Source organism: Numenius arquata, chromosome 5, assembly GCF_964106895.1.
Source record: "Numenius arquata chromosome 5, bNumArq3.hap1.1, whole genome shotgun sequence".
Classification (NCBI taxonomy): domain Eukaryota; kingdom Metazoa; phylum Chordata; class Aves; order Charadriiformes; family Scolopacidae; genus Numenius; species Numenius arquata.
In genome coordinates, this window is record NC_133580.1 from 55,356,124 (window position 1) to 55,373,478 (window position 17,355).

Below are 17,355 nucleotides of genomic sequence, written 5' to 3' on the forward strand. Positions count from 1 at the left end.
GAAAATAAAATATAACTATTACTGTAAGTGATTTTTCTCTGGTTATTTAAAAAAGGTCTCGATGCATTCTTACTATGGTTTTTTCCCCAGTATCTCCTCTTTTCAGCAACTATCAAATATGGAGTATTTTTAAAATACGCAAGAATACTTGAATCCTCTGCAAATGTAGGTGCGCTTCGCAATTACAGTGCTGTTTGCAATTAACAGAGAAGTATCACAGTTGAGCTTTTAATTGTATCTAACAGCCATGCTTGCCAAAACTTCTCTGGGATTCTAGATGAGATCAGAAAACGCAAAATTTAAGTGTACAGCTGTATTTGTGAATGAGGGTGTATTTATCTGCAGCAGTCCTGGGGGGAGGGATAATGTTACACGGGAGAAGAAATGGTTTGACTTGCCTAAGCTTGGTTCCCCAGCTGCTAGGCTTGCATCTTAAAACAAGTTTCTGGGTGGTCCCGCTGCTGAGCACTGGAGGATCTCTTGCAGTACTCAACTGCTCAGAGACATCTTGTTTTGATTAACTTTGCAGCGCTCGGCTGTTCTCTGGAAATTCTGGAAGAAGCTTTAAAGGAGTAGCTTAATGTAGAAAGCACGTGCTGGTTTCATTCTCAGTCAAAATAACTCTTTTACATCGTGTTTTTCCTTGTCAGCATTAGTAGCGACTGATCAGCCACTCTTTTGTCACCTTTTAGTTTAGTTGCGGAGCCAAGGAACAGAACTGTGCTGTGGTAAGTGTCTTCAGAGTTGAAGACTTGTTGAATAATAAAGTCTTCATCTTTTTGTCACTCAGAGAAGAATACCTATTTAATTTTTGGAAAGATTATCCCTAGAGATGAATTGCCAGGCACAGGGAGATGAAGCACTGCTCTTGGAAGACTGGAACTTTTTAACTTACTATAACTTTTCTAATTTCCCCACTGCCTCTCCTGTCCCGTACAGGTATTATTTTGTTTGGTTTTTTTTGTCAGTGCAGCTGTAAGAGTACTGTAGCCATCATTTTGGAATTGGCTTCACTCCACCCCAGTTGCAAGACAAAAAAGCTTTGATTGCTTGTAGAATTATACCATAATTATACCATAAGTTTTGCATAACTGTTTGAGGAGATGAAAAGATTTGTAACTTGTAGGTTTGTTAAAAAGTTGGAAGTAGGAACATGAAAAAGTTTATACAGTATGATATCTTCTGAGCCAAACCTGTTCTTCTATTGCAGCCACAATTCTGCCTTAATTTTGTTTCTGTCCTTTCCCATGGCATACACATTCAAGTATGGCAGAGTAATCGTCACCCCAGGTGCTGGTTTCATATCCTCCAAATTGAAAATGTCATGGGTAGATTTTGATGGAGTGCAACCTGATTGTTTTGCCCTCATTATTTACATTTTGGAGTTCTTTCAGCCAGGCTGCAGTGTTTGGACTCCAAGCAAAATGCATCCCTGAGGCTTGGGTTTGACTGTGCCCCCGATGCCTGCAGAGTTGTGAACCAGGTTAAGTCAGAGCATTTAAATAGTATGTTTCTGCTCATCTAGCTCATCTTGAATTACGTGCACTGTAAAACTTCAAGTCAGTGTTCCCCAAACTGAAATAACGTCCCCAAATGAGAATCTTAAATACGTCTTTTCTACCCCTTTCTTCCTTTGAAGAAGAGGCACAAAGAGTGTTTTCATCCCTATCTTGCTGTTAAATGGCTTTAGGATTGAAGTATCTGTCATTTCCATTGTCATCCAATGGAAATGCAAGTGTAAAGCTTTGCGAACTTTTCTTTTCTTGGTATGTCTTGTTAATGTTGACATTTCAAATACCATCTTTGGCATTTGATTTAACATCTATGAAAATAACACAATTCGTCTTTTAACTTTTGTTTCAGGCAAGTTTGGGCAGATACTCTTTTAATTATACTTTGTTCATACTCATTTTTCTTTGCCTTCATAACTGCCTCAAACTAACACCGTTTTAAACGAACGCTGGATAATGGAGAGCTGGGAGGTATTTTTAAGTGCTTTTGAGGCACCTGATCCTTACATCTCTTGGCAATGGGGCTTAAGCTCATTCCTTCTCCTCCCGCCTTCTTTCCTCTGCCCTGACCCCTAGAGTAAATATTTCACCTGGCTAATGCTTTAAAATAAAAGTTGTATGTCATCAATAGGTTGGTACATGACTAAGTAACAGAAGATAAAACTGTGTGAGTCATGGTACCTGGAGTTTATGAATGAATCCTGAAGTCCTGAATGGTCCTGCAGAAGTGAATCTTAAGAAGGGGGCTGAATAAATCTGTAACTTTTTAATGCTTAATGTAATAATCTAAGGAAGTTGTTCAGATGTTTATCTTCATTGGTGCCAAAATCAAATGCTTTCCCAAATGACATTTCTGTCTCTACTTTTGCTTCTTTACTGCTTTTGTGGTTTTACCTGTGCTCATTTAAGCAACTTATTTATATACTGCAGAGTTACTTAAACGTGAGCTTGTGGATAATACCCGTTTTCATTGCAGTCTGATCTGACAATGTTTAAAAACGTGAGAAACGTGATCTGGGAGCCGGGAAGGCTGCAAGCAGCACTGGCAGTAAAAGTTAAAGGAACCTGCTGCCTCAGAAAACATTATCTGGGACCAAGTTACATTATCAGTGGTGAAACCGAAGCTTGTATTATGCTGATGTGTTAATTTTCCAGTTCTACCACTGGCCTACTGTGGTGTTTGAGAGTATCTCCGCATGCGAAAAAATATAGCAAACCTGGTCTGACTGTCTCAGAGGACTGCATTAAGCAAATCTATGTTTCTTAGACCCATAAAAATCCACACTGCTTATTATACCTTTGAAATTAATGATGAATCTAGTGGGGGTGAAGCAGTGTTGTAAGAAGTCACATTGAGTTATCATGTTGCACTTTTAAAAGATTGCTAGACCATACGTACCGGTGAAAGTATGAGGAGCTCAGTTTTTTGCAGTGAGATTTATAATGCTTAAAGTTATTTTGCATTTTTGCTGATATTTTGGTTAAATATCACCAAAGTTGCTATTAATTATTAATTTCGGAGTGAGGTCTGGGTCTCCTTTGTATGCGCTGCTTTTGTTCTCAGTTTGACTGCGTTAATTTGGGATCGGCATTTATGTTTCATCTAGAATTAATGATGATTAAACTGCGTTGTTCTCTGCAGCTTGATTACACAAAAAAAATCTCAGAACAGGAGAGCAAATTTGATTATTATTTCATGTGTACTCAGTCATGCTTTGCTGGCTATAAAATCTCATGTAGGCAGAATAACTTTGGAAGCTGAGTGCCATAAACAAGAATTTACCCCTAATTGTCTTGAAAGATGGGCATTCATTCAAAAGGAAATGATCAAGAGTTGACATTTTAGCAGGACCCAAAAAGAGGTAGTGATGAGGGTTGTCTGACAACGGACACAAGCTGGAACATAACAAGTTCCATTCAAATATGAGGAAAAACTTCTTCACGGTGAGGGTAACAGAGCACTGGAACAGGCTGCCCAGGGAGGTTGTGGAGTCCCCTTCTCTGGAGATCTTCAAGACCCGCCTGGATGCAGTCCTGAGTGATGTGCTCTGGGCAGTCCTGCTTTAGCAGGGGAGTTGGACTAGATGGTCTCCAGAGGTCCCTTCCAACTCTGACAATTCCGTTATTCCATGACATGCTTTTGTGTTGTTTTTTTTCCTTCTCCTTTTCCGCTCCAGAGCTCCAGGACATGATGCAGGAAGCAACGATAGGATTCTGTGCAGCAGCCTGGTGTGTGCTGTATATGAGTAAAGGACCTTTTTGTCTGCTGATGGATAGCGAAAAAATCAATGTTCATTAAAAAAAAAAATAATCACAACCCCAAGCAATTGGATGGTTCATTGCTGTCTGTTGCATATCATTGCTTTCTCTTTGTGCAGCCTTCACGTCGATACGTATGATCAAGGCAGTTTGTGGACCTTGAAGATGGTATCTTCTTCCTTGGCACCCAACAGCTATGGTGCACCCAAGGACAGAGAGGCACCTACGACATGTTCAAGGACATTGTAGAACAAGAGCCAGGCTGGCAGCTTCTGAGAAAGGGGCTTGAGAACCTTCGAGCTGAAGAGAGGACAGGGAATGGCTTCATATAAGGTGGCTGCAAGGTACAGCCCAGGGACAAAGGAAAGACAGGAAGCAGCAGCATCTTACTCTCCATCTTCAGTGGCTGTGTCCACTTCTCACATTGTGCCTGAAAATCTTTCCTGCCTGTTGTTAAAGGTTCGAGAGCGTTTTTCCAGTTTGCTTGCAGCTTTTGCGTTCAGTTTTCTCTGGTTCCGTGGTGTTTACAGAGGAGCAAGGAAAGAAAACGCATTTTTAGAGAGCTGTGATGGCAAGATGAAGCAATGTTGCAGAACTTGAAACTGCTTTTTAGTAGTGTTTTTTACCCTTATAATTAGACTTTAACTTGAGTGTTCCTTTATATTTGATTATAAAAAGAATAAATACTTTATTTGTTCTTTGAACTACCATTTTCCTTGTAAATTACTACTCCAGAGTCAGCCAGAACTATCTTTATTCTTTATATACTGGTGCCTTTCATCTGGCTGAGGAAAGCCGTGTGGATTTTTTTCTCTCCTGACAATCAAAAAAGTAATTTTTTCCTGCTTTTTTTCTAGCTACAATTGCACTTTCTCATATTGCTGCATTTTTCTCTAGTGACAACCTGATATTTTGAATTTTCACATGTAATATTCTTGCATTATTTTGTTTCTTGATCACATTCCAGAAAGTTACTTTTCTGAAAAGACGTTATTTTAAAATTACGCAGCTGTGATGTACAGAAGTTCAACATGTGCAACATTAAGATTTATCAGACACCGGTTGTTTCTGGTTTTGTAAACTTGACCTCTTGATAGGATTTAAAAAAAAAAAAGTGGGGTGGGGAGGGGGGCAAAAAGCAGCCTGAGGCCTGAGTGGAGATCAGTTGTAAAAACTTGGTATTGCACAGCTTGTTCCTAAATATTTAAATGCTGGGTAGTGCTTAGCAGTCCTGCTGTCAGGGGAATCATTAGGAAAAGGGTTTTGGTAGGATGAAGACAGCTCCTGCCCAAAATGCTTTTTGGGAAAGGGATAGTTTCTTATTTCTGTAGTATGATTTGGTCTTGTCCAGTCCTTGAGCTTTTTAGGTGTATATACACAGTTGTACTGAGGCTGAATATAGCCCTGAGAATTGCTTCATCCATCCAGCGCCGTCTCTTTGCTCTTCCCTTGCATCGTGCAGGTCAGTTGGAACAGGTTCCTGGCTCAGGTTTCGTTTGTCCACCAGGTCTCCCAGGTCATTTTCTGCAGAACTGCTTTCCAGTCCCAGCATATACTGGTGCACAGGATTACTCCTCCTCAGGTGCACAACTTCTAATTCCATTTGTTGAACTTCAGGAGGTTGCTGTTAACCCATTTCTCCAGCCTGTTGAGGTCCCGCTGGACGGCAGCACGCCCATCTGGTGCATCAGCCACCCTTCCCACTTTTGTATCCTCTGCAAACTTGCTGAGGTGCACTCTGCTCCTCATCCAGGTCATTACTGAAGATGTTGAGCAATACTGGGCGCAGTATTAACCCCTGGGTTATTCCCTGAGCAGCTGCGGTCCACTTTGTGCCACTGATCACAGCCCTTGGAGCCCAAGAGTTAGCCAGTTTCCAGTGCACCTCATCCCTTTCCACTTACCTAGCTCATACTTCATCAGTTTGTGAGGCTGTTATGGGGGACAGTGTCTCAAGCCTTGCTGAAGTCAAGATAAACAGGTTGCACTTCCTTCCCTTCATCCACTGACCTAGTCATTTCATCAAAGAAAGCTCTCAGCTTGGTCAGGTACGATTCCTAAATCCACACTGATTCCTGCAAATCTTTGCAAGGACTGGCTTTCCTAAGGCCACCCCTGCGTGCTCAGACAGGATGGTGGCAACTGGGCATCTAAAACAGTGTTTGCAAACCTGAAGGAAATATGATATGAAGTTAAGGGGAACCATGCTGAAAGCAAGCAAAATGAGATGTTTTTTCACTTGGCAACTAGTTAAGCTGAAGAACTTGCCAAAATTGTGGATGTTTGGATACTGAGGGTTTAGATGGCTTCAAAAGGAGGCTAGACAAGATCAGAGTGCAGTACAGAGGATTACTAAATACATGGGAAGCACATCTGCCTTGGGAAGTCCCAGGGCTGTGAACAGTTAAGGGTGAGAGAATGCTTTGGGAAATTCTATATGCTTGTTCTGCTCTTGTACACGTCTCCAGATGACCCCTCTCAGCCTCTGTTAGAGACAAGACACAGGTATTGGAGATTTTTTTCCTGACACAGTAACTTCTGGCTCCTTTGTGCTATCAAGGATCCAGAAAACAACGTTAAGTGTTCACATGTGTCTGACCTGGTGCTCCTGGACGATGCGATGAAGCATGTTTTTCCTCTGGTTGCAATCATCTTTTCCTCTGGTCTTCCATCATGTGAGAACTTTGGATCTGTAAAAAAAATTCCAGAGACCAGTTGCAATGCAAATCAGGGTTTGTAAAAATAAATTAAAAAAAACCAAAACTATTATCACAAGCCTTCAAATACGTTTTTATGTCAACTCTGCACAAAGCGATGTTTGAATAATTTTGCAGCTTATTCCACCAAATTTGGTGCTATATTGGACATGAGCTTTGGTTCTCACTTTTATTTCAAAATTTTGCTTTTTTTGTGCTTTTAGTACCTAACAAGAATGCTGAAACTGGGCTTTTTTTAATAGTACCTTGAAATGAAACCCAGCACGGTCCAAGCACAGTCCCCTCAGTAAAGCCATGTGCTGTGCGTCCTGCTGGTACCCACAGCACCCACCAGCCGCGGGGACTTCCCATCTGAGGAGGGGTCTGCTCTGCGCTGGGGCTCCTTCGAGCTGGTGCGGGGAGGGAGAGGCTGCCGGGGGACTACTGGTGGCAGATAAAAACCTGAATTCACAGCCAGGTTCTGAAGTGATCCCTTCCCGAGGTAAAGGCTTTTGTAGCTTTTTCACTTCACTTTGAGCACTCCTGCCTTTCCTCTCGATGGTTTAGCTTTGACTTTCTTCTCCTTATCTGTCACTAGAGAGTAATTGTCCCTTTCATAAGGACCTTGCTTTAACCTTGAACAGCAGTTCCTGTGGCACCTGATGTGCATTATGAACTATATACACTGATGAAAGAGCGAGTACAGTCCTAATGTCCTCCTTGATGTTTTCTTTTTTAATCTGTTTCAAGGAGCCCTTTCAGATGGGACATGAAAGCTTTCCCAATTATTATAAAACTCCTCGTGAAATGTTTTTATTTGAAATATAGATTTATATTTAGAATAGCAGGGAAAAAACACATCTTGGGCTGAAGCAGCAATATCTGAGCTGTTACCAGTTGCTGTTATCTGTCCTTTTGTCTGGGTCTAAACGTGAAATGGGTATTTTGTTATTAAATGCGTGCAGAGCCTTTCGTTCTGGGGGATACCCATGTACATACTTCACTGGGGGTTTTTGCAACGTGTAGTATCTTGCAGGCAAAAGGTAGACGTCTTTATGACAGTATTCTGACAGTGCTGCAAGAGGGTCATACACTGGAGAGGGAGAACTCTCTCTTCAGGACGTGGCTGAGGAGAGTCAAAGGAATAAAACAGAGGAGTTGTTCTGCAGAAGGTACCTTCTTGTGCTTGCACCCGGTGGCAGATGCGAGCCAGTTGTGGCAAGTGGATGCAACCAGAAATTCAGAATTGCTTTGTGAACGGAGGGCGCAGTGAGGGATTCTGGCTTTCTGCCCCAGCTGGACTTGCTGGAAAAGAAACGGGTGCAGAAACCGAGCTTTATTCAGCTCACAGGAGGAAAGCTACAAAACTGCCAGACGTGCAGAAAAAGCAAAGAGTAGATGTGTTATTAAAGGTAATGAGCAATGCACATTCTCAAGCAGGATTAGGATGGGAACAGGAACAGACTTGCCAAGCTAAGGTAAAATCCTATTTCTTAAAAAAATGAAGGAAAAAAAAAAATCCTATAATGAGGTTTGATAGGAAAAGTATTGACAAGTGTTACCAAGAATCAGGAAAAATAACAATTATATGGCCAAGCTGTGCAAGATGGCTGATGTTCACAAATCGTCAAAGATGAGCTCAGCAGTGACTAACTGGAATAAAAACTTGAGCGAAAATGTCGGAGGGTACTTGAACTCGTTGTTAGCTCAGTAGTGTCTGTCATCCTGCTGACGGTGTTTGTACAAGCACGACCTGGGCAGATGTGAGCCCAGCCGTCACTGCAAGTGCTGCCCTTGTAGGATCAAGCCCGGGGTAAGAAGTCCCGGTGTGGAGCAGGTCCGTCGGCTCTGCCCCACCATTGTACTAATGCAGTTGTTTGCTGTTTTGGTGGGAATGGGCACAGTAAACTTTCTTCTGCCCAGAATATAACGTGTAGATGCTCCTGTCCATCTCCCACAGCCTGCAGGACATAGATAAAACTTCTGGAAAGGAAGTATGCAAGCAAAAAAAATTTATGAGCTGGCTCAGAGACACAATGAAAAGCAGTTTGAAAAGTGCACCTATGTTTGTGCAAAGATGCAAAGAGGAGGAGATAAAACGCAGTGAGAAAAGTCAGCAGATGCGAAATGCAAGGGGTTGGAAAGCACTGCGTTGGGACACAAGCGGTGACTCGGAGAGTGAGATTTTACAGGTATGACTAGTGCAAAGCAGCAAAAATGACTTGTGAAGTGCAGAGCAGCACGGTGTGCCGGGGGAAGCAGCACAGCTCCCGAAACAGCGGTTGGCAGAGATGCAGTGAGGAACATGCGGGGTTACAGAGAGACTTCCTCAACCTGAGGTGAGAGAAGAGAGACTTGCAGCAATCCAAGCCAAACGACAATCGAACGACAGCTTGATTGTCCTTACCACACTACAAAGTAACTGGCGTACAGGGTTTTTGGAGATTAAGTATGCTGGGATTACAGGTCACACAGCAAACACAGGACTGCTTAACAAAAGTGAAAGTAGAAACCTACCCATATTAAACTGTGGACAAATTGCTTTAATAATACATATCCAAACAAAACAAATCAAAGTCATTCATAGGATAGGAAAAATAGCATCACGGATTCACTAGTTCCTTTAGGCTGAAAGTTCCTTTAGTCTCCTGTGGGATGCAATAGCTCCCGTGGGATGCAATAGCTGTGCTCAGTTACCAAAAAATAAATGCAGAGGGAAGGAAGCAGCACAGGAAAACTGAGATACAGGCACTGCCTTCGGAGGGCACAGAGGTGAAGGCAGCAGCAGAGAATGGGGTTTTATGCAAGTTCTCCAGGGAACCGCAGGGCTTTCCCATGAAAAGCCTTCTTGACCCCAGGCCAAAGGCTTCAACAAAGAAGAGACTTCTGCTCCTGATACTACCTTTTTTTTCTCTTTTCTTCCCTGAAGAAAAAGAGGACTGGTGAGTGATCTAAGATTAAAGGTGCAGTGTTGCAATTTTGGGGCATTATGTCAGTTGTGAGAGATCAGACTGCAAATTAGGGAAAAAAAAAAAAAAAAAAAGTCAATTTGGAGGCATTACTAGGAACCCCATTATTAGAAAGCCCAGAAATAATCCTTGATAAATCTATGAACGTTTGCCAAGCAATGGAAATTCCTTAGTGCGTATGAAAACTTAGAGAAGAGACAGCAGGCAGTGCTCTGAGCATGATAAAAAATTAAAACCATTACAAGACGGAGACCCGGGGTAGTACGTCCTGCAGAGCTAAACCGCGGAGACCCGGGGAGCTGCAGTGCAAGCTGAGCATCAGCCTAGTTTGGGGGGGGTGCGCAGAAAAAGAGGTAACTCTGCAACAGATTGTGTCATCTTTCTGCAGGTGTGCGGCGTGGCCGGGAGAGGAGGGCCGGCGCGGAGGACACCTTCGCAGGGGGAGCTGATGCTGCTGCAGCGGGAGATCATCAGCCTGAAAGGAAAATTGGGCTCTTGTGGAGCGGGATGCTGTGTGCAAGCCAGTGTGAAGCTGGCAATACCGAAAGAGATGCACCAGCCAGGAGACGGTAAATAGCTTAAATTCAGCGTTGGAGTTGTACACTTATCCCCGCAGAGAGAAGATGGGAACCAAGCAGTCGAAACAAATGGGGAAAGTTAGAGTTGGTAGCAGACGCTAGGATGGTAAAAGACTGTATGTCGCCCTCCTGAATCGATGGGAGCAAAATGATTGCGGTGTTTGGGGATGCCTGAGGAAAAGAGATTGCTCAGCAAGGCAGCAAAAAGTATTCAGGGACCCCAGTTTTGCTGTAGTTTCCTCAGAGGCTGAAAGACATGGTCAGAAAACTCCCTGCTCTGGGAAGCGAAACGCTTAGAGCTGAGGGAGTATGTCCCGAGCACAGTGGGATAAATATGGTGCTTCCATCTGTGGTTCCAGCCAGAAGCGTTTCTGATAATATATATATCAAGCCGCACTACCATTGGATTATCACTATAGGCATCCCTATACATATACTGCCATTGGCTCGTGCCTATATATGCATTGGCATGAGCCAATGATAGTTTCAGTCCAGCGTCTTTGATTTTTTTTTCCAAGATAAATACAATATAGTGAGATGCCAGCACAGCATGTCAAAGGCAGTCACCGCGATGCCTGCCTGGGAGACAGGAGGATAAAGAAACTGGCACGCTGAGCTATGCTGGGAATTGCCTGTCCAGCTTAACTTGTGCTGTGGCCAACTGCAGAGCTCTGCTGTCTGTACGTCTATTGAGCATGAGGTACAAATGTGTCTGTGGGCAAATCTGAGCTCTGCCCACCGGGGCCTGTGGCTGTACCTGCTCGCTGTCAGCAATACAAACCCTGGGAGCACCTAGAGCCTTGCTGCCCGAGGAAGGGCTCGGAGATGGATAACTCAAGTGTTCCGGGCCACGTTTACCTGGGTGGAAGTCTTTGATACAGGGAAAATCCACCAGAAGTACTAAGCGATGGTGGGGGGAGGATTAGGGGAATAAGCCCTGAGAAGGAGAGGAAGGCAGCTGCCTTTCATCTCCGTGCTGGCCAGATCGCTCCCAGGACCTGTGCCAGACTGAGAAAGGTTTGCTAGGACTCTCTGAGGGGTATCGCTATCTATACCCTTAGTTCCCCACCAGTAAATCTTCCCTGTAACATTAATACAAGTTACTTGCATTTAAATCTTTCCTATTTCTTTTATTTAGCCTGGTTCGAGTTGGCCAAGTGGCTTATTACACTTTGCACTGAGCAGAGAGCGGCTGGGCAAGCTGCTGAGCCAGGGGAACCCTGGCTGGTGCTTCCAGCCGGCTCAGGGATCGCAGGCACCAGCCGCAGGTGAGTGCGGGTCTGTGAAATGGCTTTGTCTAACCCACGATCACATCCTGGTCACCGGTGGACTGCTGCCTGCTGAGCCGAGGCGTGTGGCTTGCGGCTGGGACGATTCTCCCGTGAGCTGAAACGTGGTCAAGCCCAGAGCCACATCACTTTGGTGTTTGGGGAATTTTGCCTCTAGCTTCTGTCAGCATTTACAAGTCCTGTTAAACCTGAATAACCACAATCCGGGGCTCTTGCTTCAAAAACATCAGGCAAAAATGATGGTTCCCAAAGCTTTAGTGAAGTAAATTTGTCTCTTCAGAATACTGCTTACGCACTGGCCTTTTTTTTTTTTTTTTTTTTTGCTTTAAGAAACAGATTTATGGATTATGGTTGTCAGTGTTGGTGTCTACTCTTAATTCTTTGTACTTTCACACGGTTTCCACTGCAGATACTGAAAAGCTTGTGTGAAGGGTGTGCTTACGCATATTCACTCCCTGGACTCGTGCAGGGGGGGGTTCAGTGTGCAAAGTTCCCCGTCCCCTCACACGCCATCAGCCAGTGAGTCTTAGGTCACATCTGCATTAAAAGTCACATTTGTTTAGCTAAAGTAAAACTTTGAAATGTATTTAATTACACTGGTGTAAACTCGCTTGTGGGTGCTCTTCTGCGTGCTTTAATTGAAGTCTGCATTGCATTGTTTTTTTTCTTTTGGGAAGCTGAATCTGTTTAAGAGTATCCACATGGGTTTGCAATTGGTTTCAATAAAGAGAATCAAAACCAGGTTTTGCTTAAATCGCTGCAAGTTTTAATGCAAACAGGGCCTCGGCGAAACTGAAAATCCCCTTGATTCTTCTGGAGCGTTTCTCTCCCCTGCGAGAGCCGAACGTTTTCCGCGTGTTCAAAGGCGCTGCGAACCAGTCTGCAGGTTCTCCAGTATCCAATCTTTTCCTGAAACAAGCAAGCTACTTCGAGTTTAGCAGCCTCTCCCCTGCCCCTGACTGGCTCTTGCGCTTCCAATCAGGCAGAGAGGAAACATTTAAACAGGCAGCCCCTCTGCTTTGCCTCCCTGGCTCTGCTCAGAGCAGGAATCAGCCATGCAACTCAGCCCAGGTAAGGCCACACTTCACGCTCCCCATTGCGGCGATGTTACGTGTAACAGATTTTCCCCCTTCGAAGCGCCTCGATTTACTCTTTGTCTCCTCACTGCACAAAGAGGGGCAGAGAATAAAACCCCACCGTGTCCCTGGGGAAGGCAGAGGGATGGTGAGAGCGCCCTGGACCCAGCTGCTGCTTCGCCCTGGTACAGCTCACCCCAGCAGCTTTCCAGGGCTGGGATGGGAGAGGCTGGCGGGTGGGATAGGAAGGCTCTCAGGGGCTGTTGAACCAGCCCAAGTCCTTCTCCCACTTCTGCACCAGACTGGTGTGGATGCCTGGGGCATGGGGCAGCCCTCCAGTTCACCCTCTGGTGCAACCGGTCCCTGTTTTCTCTGGGCGGTGTGAATGGTAGGGTATCAGGTTTGATGCCACCGGTGAACAGAACCCTCACAGAAAATCCAGGAGGGCACGCACCTCCTAAAAACCTCCTCTCTAGCTTTCTCACATGCTGCTAAATTACTTTCATGCCTGAGTGTAATTTTCTGGCGGTTCCCCATGCCCATGAATTACCCAACATGGCATGCTGGATCCTTAGCTGCAGGACAGTTTTTCCAGTTGTTTGTTTTGAAAGCTCTTAAGAGCAATATACTATCAGCTGAGGTTTCTAATTAACTCTGAATAGCTAGTCTGCTGCCACTCAAGTATAATTCTCATTAGCATCTCAGCTAACAAGCTTCAGTGTTTGCCCTCCTAATTAGCTTCTAGTTAGAAGTCTTTCCCTATCCTAAGATGTGCTGTTGTTAATTGCAGTTCCAATTGCTTTTACAGCAAACTCCTGAGAGACTGCTAAAACTGCTGGTTTATATAGCCTGATAGAGATCAATATCTGGGATACTTACAACTGCGGGCTCTTTATTCTCCTGTAAGTGTGTGTCTATGTGGCATGTTTATGCAAAGAGAGGAGGGGAAGGGGCAGAGCTGCCGCTTTTAAAACGAATGAGGAAATATTTTGCCTTTTAAGCAGGTGGTACGAACTCAAAACGAGTCTGCTTAAAGCAAGGTACAACTTTCACAGCTAATGCTGCATAAACTGCTTTCCAGGGTGGGTTTTTGGTTGTTTTGTGTTTTGTTTTTTTCACGCAGCTGTCCATACAATGGCTGATTTTCTATGCCCACGGCTTTCCGAGCGTTCATGAGTGCCCGGCAAAATGCCCTACTGATGCTGAGTTTAAAAAGCAAGTGTATTTGTCGGTTGCCTGGACAGAGCATGTGTCAGGTTAGCTATTCCTTCTGGGCTGCTGGCTCAGGATGGTATTTCTGTGGAATGCTCTTAGCGTGGTTTAACGTATGCCTGAGAGTTGGATTAACCCCTTAGTCCCTGCTGCTCAGGAGTACTTACAGCAGGCTTGGTATTAGTGGGCTCAATCAGCTGTGGCTGCGTAGAAGAGGCTAATCGATGGAGCGGAGCCGGGTGCGGGGTTGTGCAGGTCTGTGCTAGAGCAGAATGAAGCAGGCAGGTGGAGAAAGGTTTAAGTCTTCCAGGTTTCACAAAATACCTGAAGTTGTCAAGTGCTCATCCCATGGATGTAAATCCATTCTGTGCAGACTTTCAAATCCCAGATTTACTTCTCAAAGAGAGGAAGAATACTGCTGAGTTTGTGAGGCTTGCCAGGGGGCTTCTCCCTCTGGATGTGTCCAGAGCCCTCCTGTTACCACTTACTAAACTGAAACCTACTTTTTGCTGAGGGTTCTGAAATTGGTTTAATTAATCACATCCCATGCACCCTGCTGCTCTGGCTAGGATAAGAGGGCAGTACTGAAACTGAATACTGAATTTTTTATCATAGGATGCCTGGATCCCTCTACCCTGATAACTCCTTCCTGCTTTTCTTTTTCTAAATTGAGGGGTAAGGTCTTGAGGTTACCTACACAGACTAGCTTTGAAGATAAAGATGAGTCCTTTTTTTGTTTGTCTTAGGAAAACTACCATAATCCTACATGCTTTATTATCCTGCAACAGAAGGCTCTGGTTCTAGAGGACCCATGCAGGAGTGCCCTTAAAGAAATGTATACATGTAAGGAGGTGCCCGATCAGATGCAGTTGTATCTGGCTTTTAGAAAGGGAAAAATTCTGGCAATAAATACGCTTTTGTTCACAATCCATTGAAAAATGGAATTTAAATATGGCCTGCTCACACTAATAGCAATAGATTTAATTAGTCACAAATCTTTCAAATCTGGTTGCTTCAGAAAAATGCATAAGCACCTAGGCAGACTTAAGGTAACTGGGTGAGTTGAAAGGGTGGGAGTATGTTTACACAATGTTGCATATATGTCTGGTTTTGTTCATATAAGATTTAATCTTTTGGTCATAAATTATTCATTAACATTTTTTAGCTGTAAAAAAAATAATCAGAATTTAGAACACAGCCCTTGATGAGAAGCTGATTTTCTTGATTTGACTGCCTATAACCAATTAGTGTGTTGGAAAATAAGAGTAATGATGAGCAAATCTCATTGTTTGAATCTATTTCAGTTACATATCAAAGAGGTGTATTTAAATGAACTGCTTTAACCTCTTTTATCTGCAAAACTGGATTCCAGATCACAAATATGACATTTACTGTGCTGTACTTCAGTTACAGATGGCAGCGTAAAGTGAATCACACTCAAATGATAAAACTTTTTTAGAAGCTTTAAAGCAAAACTTGAGTTTAGATTTGGGGAAAGGGGAAAAAAAAGGGTTTCAAGTGAGGGATCTGTAGTGCAAGTATTACATACAGATGAAGGCAGGGATTAATCAAAGGTAGCAGAAAGAAGAATTCAGAACAAAGGGTTCTGATGGTAAAAGAGAAAGACATAAAGCACTTAAGTGGAAGTCCAGCTACTGAGGGACTTTCCCCTCAGGGGAAAAAAACCACCAAAACCACAACCCTTTTAGATCAAAATTGTGCAGATGCTACCAACATGTGTGAGCCATCAGACATTTGCATGTCCTGCAATGTGAAAGAGGCGTTGACTATTTTATCCATTTGTGATAATGTATTTCCTTCTTCTTAGAATGTCCAATTTTTGAGGATGTCGGTGCTCTTAATGTCTAGGGGGGAAGGAATCTCCAGAGATCGGAGCTTGGGGTGTAACAATTACATTAACCTTGCAAATTGATGAATAGCTAAAACTAATTATGGAGGGTTTCTCATGATCTCTGTTGTCTTTAACGTGGTTTGCCTTAAGTATTTTTGTCATCAAACCAGTTTATATTGTGCTGGCTTATTGCCAGATTTGTCACATAAAGTATTTTTCTTGATGTGATTGTAAGCTAGATTGGTCTCATGACCGTTTTGTTAAGGCAAGCAATAAATTATATTCTGGGATAGAAAAATGATGATAAAGTACTATCTATGCTCACAGTGTAGAAAGAATAATACTGAATTAACTCATAAACAGACTGATTGAGTAGGCTCCTCTATAGATCAGGTAGAGCCTCGACTCCATCTGTTTTAGTAAATGTTCATGAGGTTTTCTGAGTCTGAAAATGGAGAGGATTTCATAATCCTAATTCTTTCTTCTAATAAGACTATGATCCAGGCCATTTCTTACAGCAGAACAGCCTTTCTGCATAGATTGTTAGAGAGGGCATCTCCTTAATTATTTATACTACACATACCAGGTGTGCTGATTATGAAATTTCCCTTGAGGCTCCAGAAAGAAATGAAATCCTAATAAATGCATGAGATAGTGGAACAATGCTAGAATCTCCTGGATGAAAATCAGACATCTGTGCCAGTGATCCTCCTTACAGTGGTTTTTAGAAAACATTACAGAAGCTAATCTTCTTAGACTTGTCATCCAAACTATCCTGGAGGTGTGAAAAAACTGCCCTTCCTGGGAACTTTAGCACTTTTGTGGGAAACAAAGAAAGAATAAGGTGAGGGGAATACATTTCTTATCTCAGAGAGATGTGGAGGTGGCAGGATTGATATTGGTGTTGACTCTGTTCATAATTAGTATCATTGCATAGTGATGACTGGAACGTGGTCCTGAAACTGTCTGGAAAATTCTCCTTCCCAAAATGTTGGCTGAGAAAAACAGAGGACTCTGTTTTGGAAATATGGGCTCTTCTTGTCTTGGCAAATGGATCAATTTTATTTGGAAGAGAGACTTGTATTTTTTTATTTTTTTTTTTGAGATACCTGTTATCAAGAGAGTATTTGGAGGAGTACAAGGGAAGAAAGGGCCTTTTGCTGAAGAAGAAATACCAATGACACCAAACATAGAATCAGAAAAGGAGGAGAAAGAACCCAATGTGAGAGACAATAGGGAAAGTGATGTATGAGTGTGAACCAATTTACTGTAATTAAGAAAAACAACAGTGGTTTTAAACCAGAGCAATGTACAGTGGCCAGGACAAACTCAATTTTCTTGTCACTGTGCAAACAAAAAAAAAAACCTCAATGAGATGGAATATGTAAATACAGGAATGATTCTTAAAATCTTGTGGTTCAAAGGAACAGCTAAAAAGAGTAAGATACTTGCAAATAACGTGCAGACAGTGAGAAGACATTATAATACAAGCTCAAGAAAGTGTGTACCTCTCTTCTATCAAAAAGCTTGAGCAGAACTCTCTGAAAAGCTGGTATTGTTCAATGGCAGAGCAGAGAGATGTTAGAAGTAAAAAGACATCTTTCCGAAAGTGGAGGTTGTGTTTGAACAGAGGAAAAAGAAAAGAGCATACATTCGAGTTAAATAAGGCAAGTTAAACAAGGCAGGTAAAATCAATTTTGAGGAACAACTTGCTAAACTCACAGAAACAATGAGAAAACCCCTTCAAACACACGAAGGGTAGGAAGCCTGTCCATCAGCAGGCTTGACAAGTGATTGCAGTGTAATAAGAACACTCAAAGTACATAGGGCTGTTACAGAAAGGCTAAATAAATCTTTGCTTTACTGTTCATTATAAAAGATCTCCAGGAACTTTCTCTTCTGGAGCTTTTTGG

General features: G+C 43.0%; 1 protein-coding gene across 1 annotated transcript in view; it reads left to right on the plus strand.

Annotated features, from left to right (window-relative positions):
- Window positions 1-12,357: 12,357 nt before the first annotated feature.
- The window catches only part of MSANTD1 (Myb/SANT DNA binding domain containing 1), a 42,546-nt gene continuing 37,548 nt past the window's right edge, over window positions 12,358-17,355 (plus strand). The window contains exon 1 of the mRNA XM_074148187.1: window positions 12,358-12,373. Within this exon, the coding sequence (XP_074004288.1) occupies window positions 12,358-12,373 (16 nt within the window). The remainder of the gene's footprint in view (window positions 12,374-17,355) is intronic.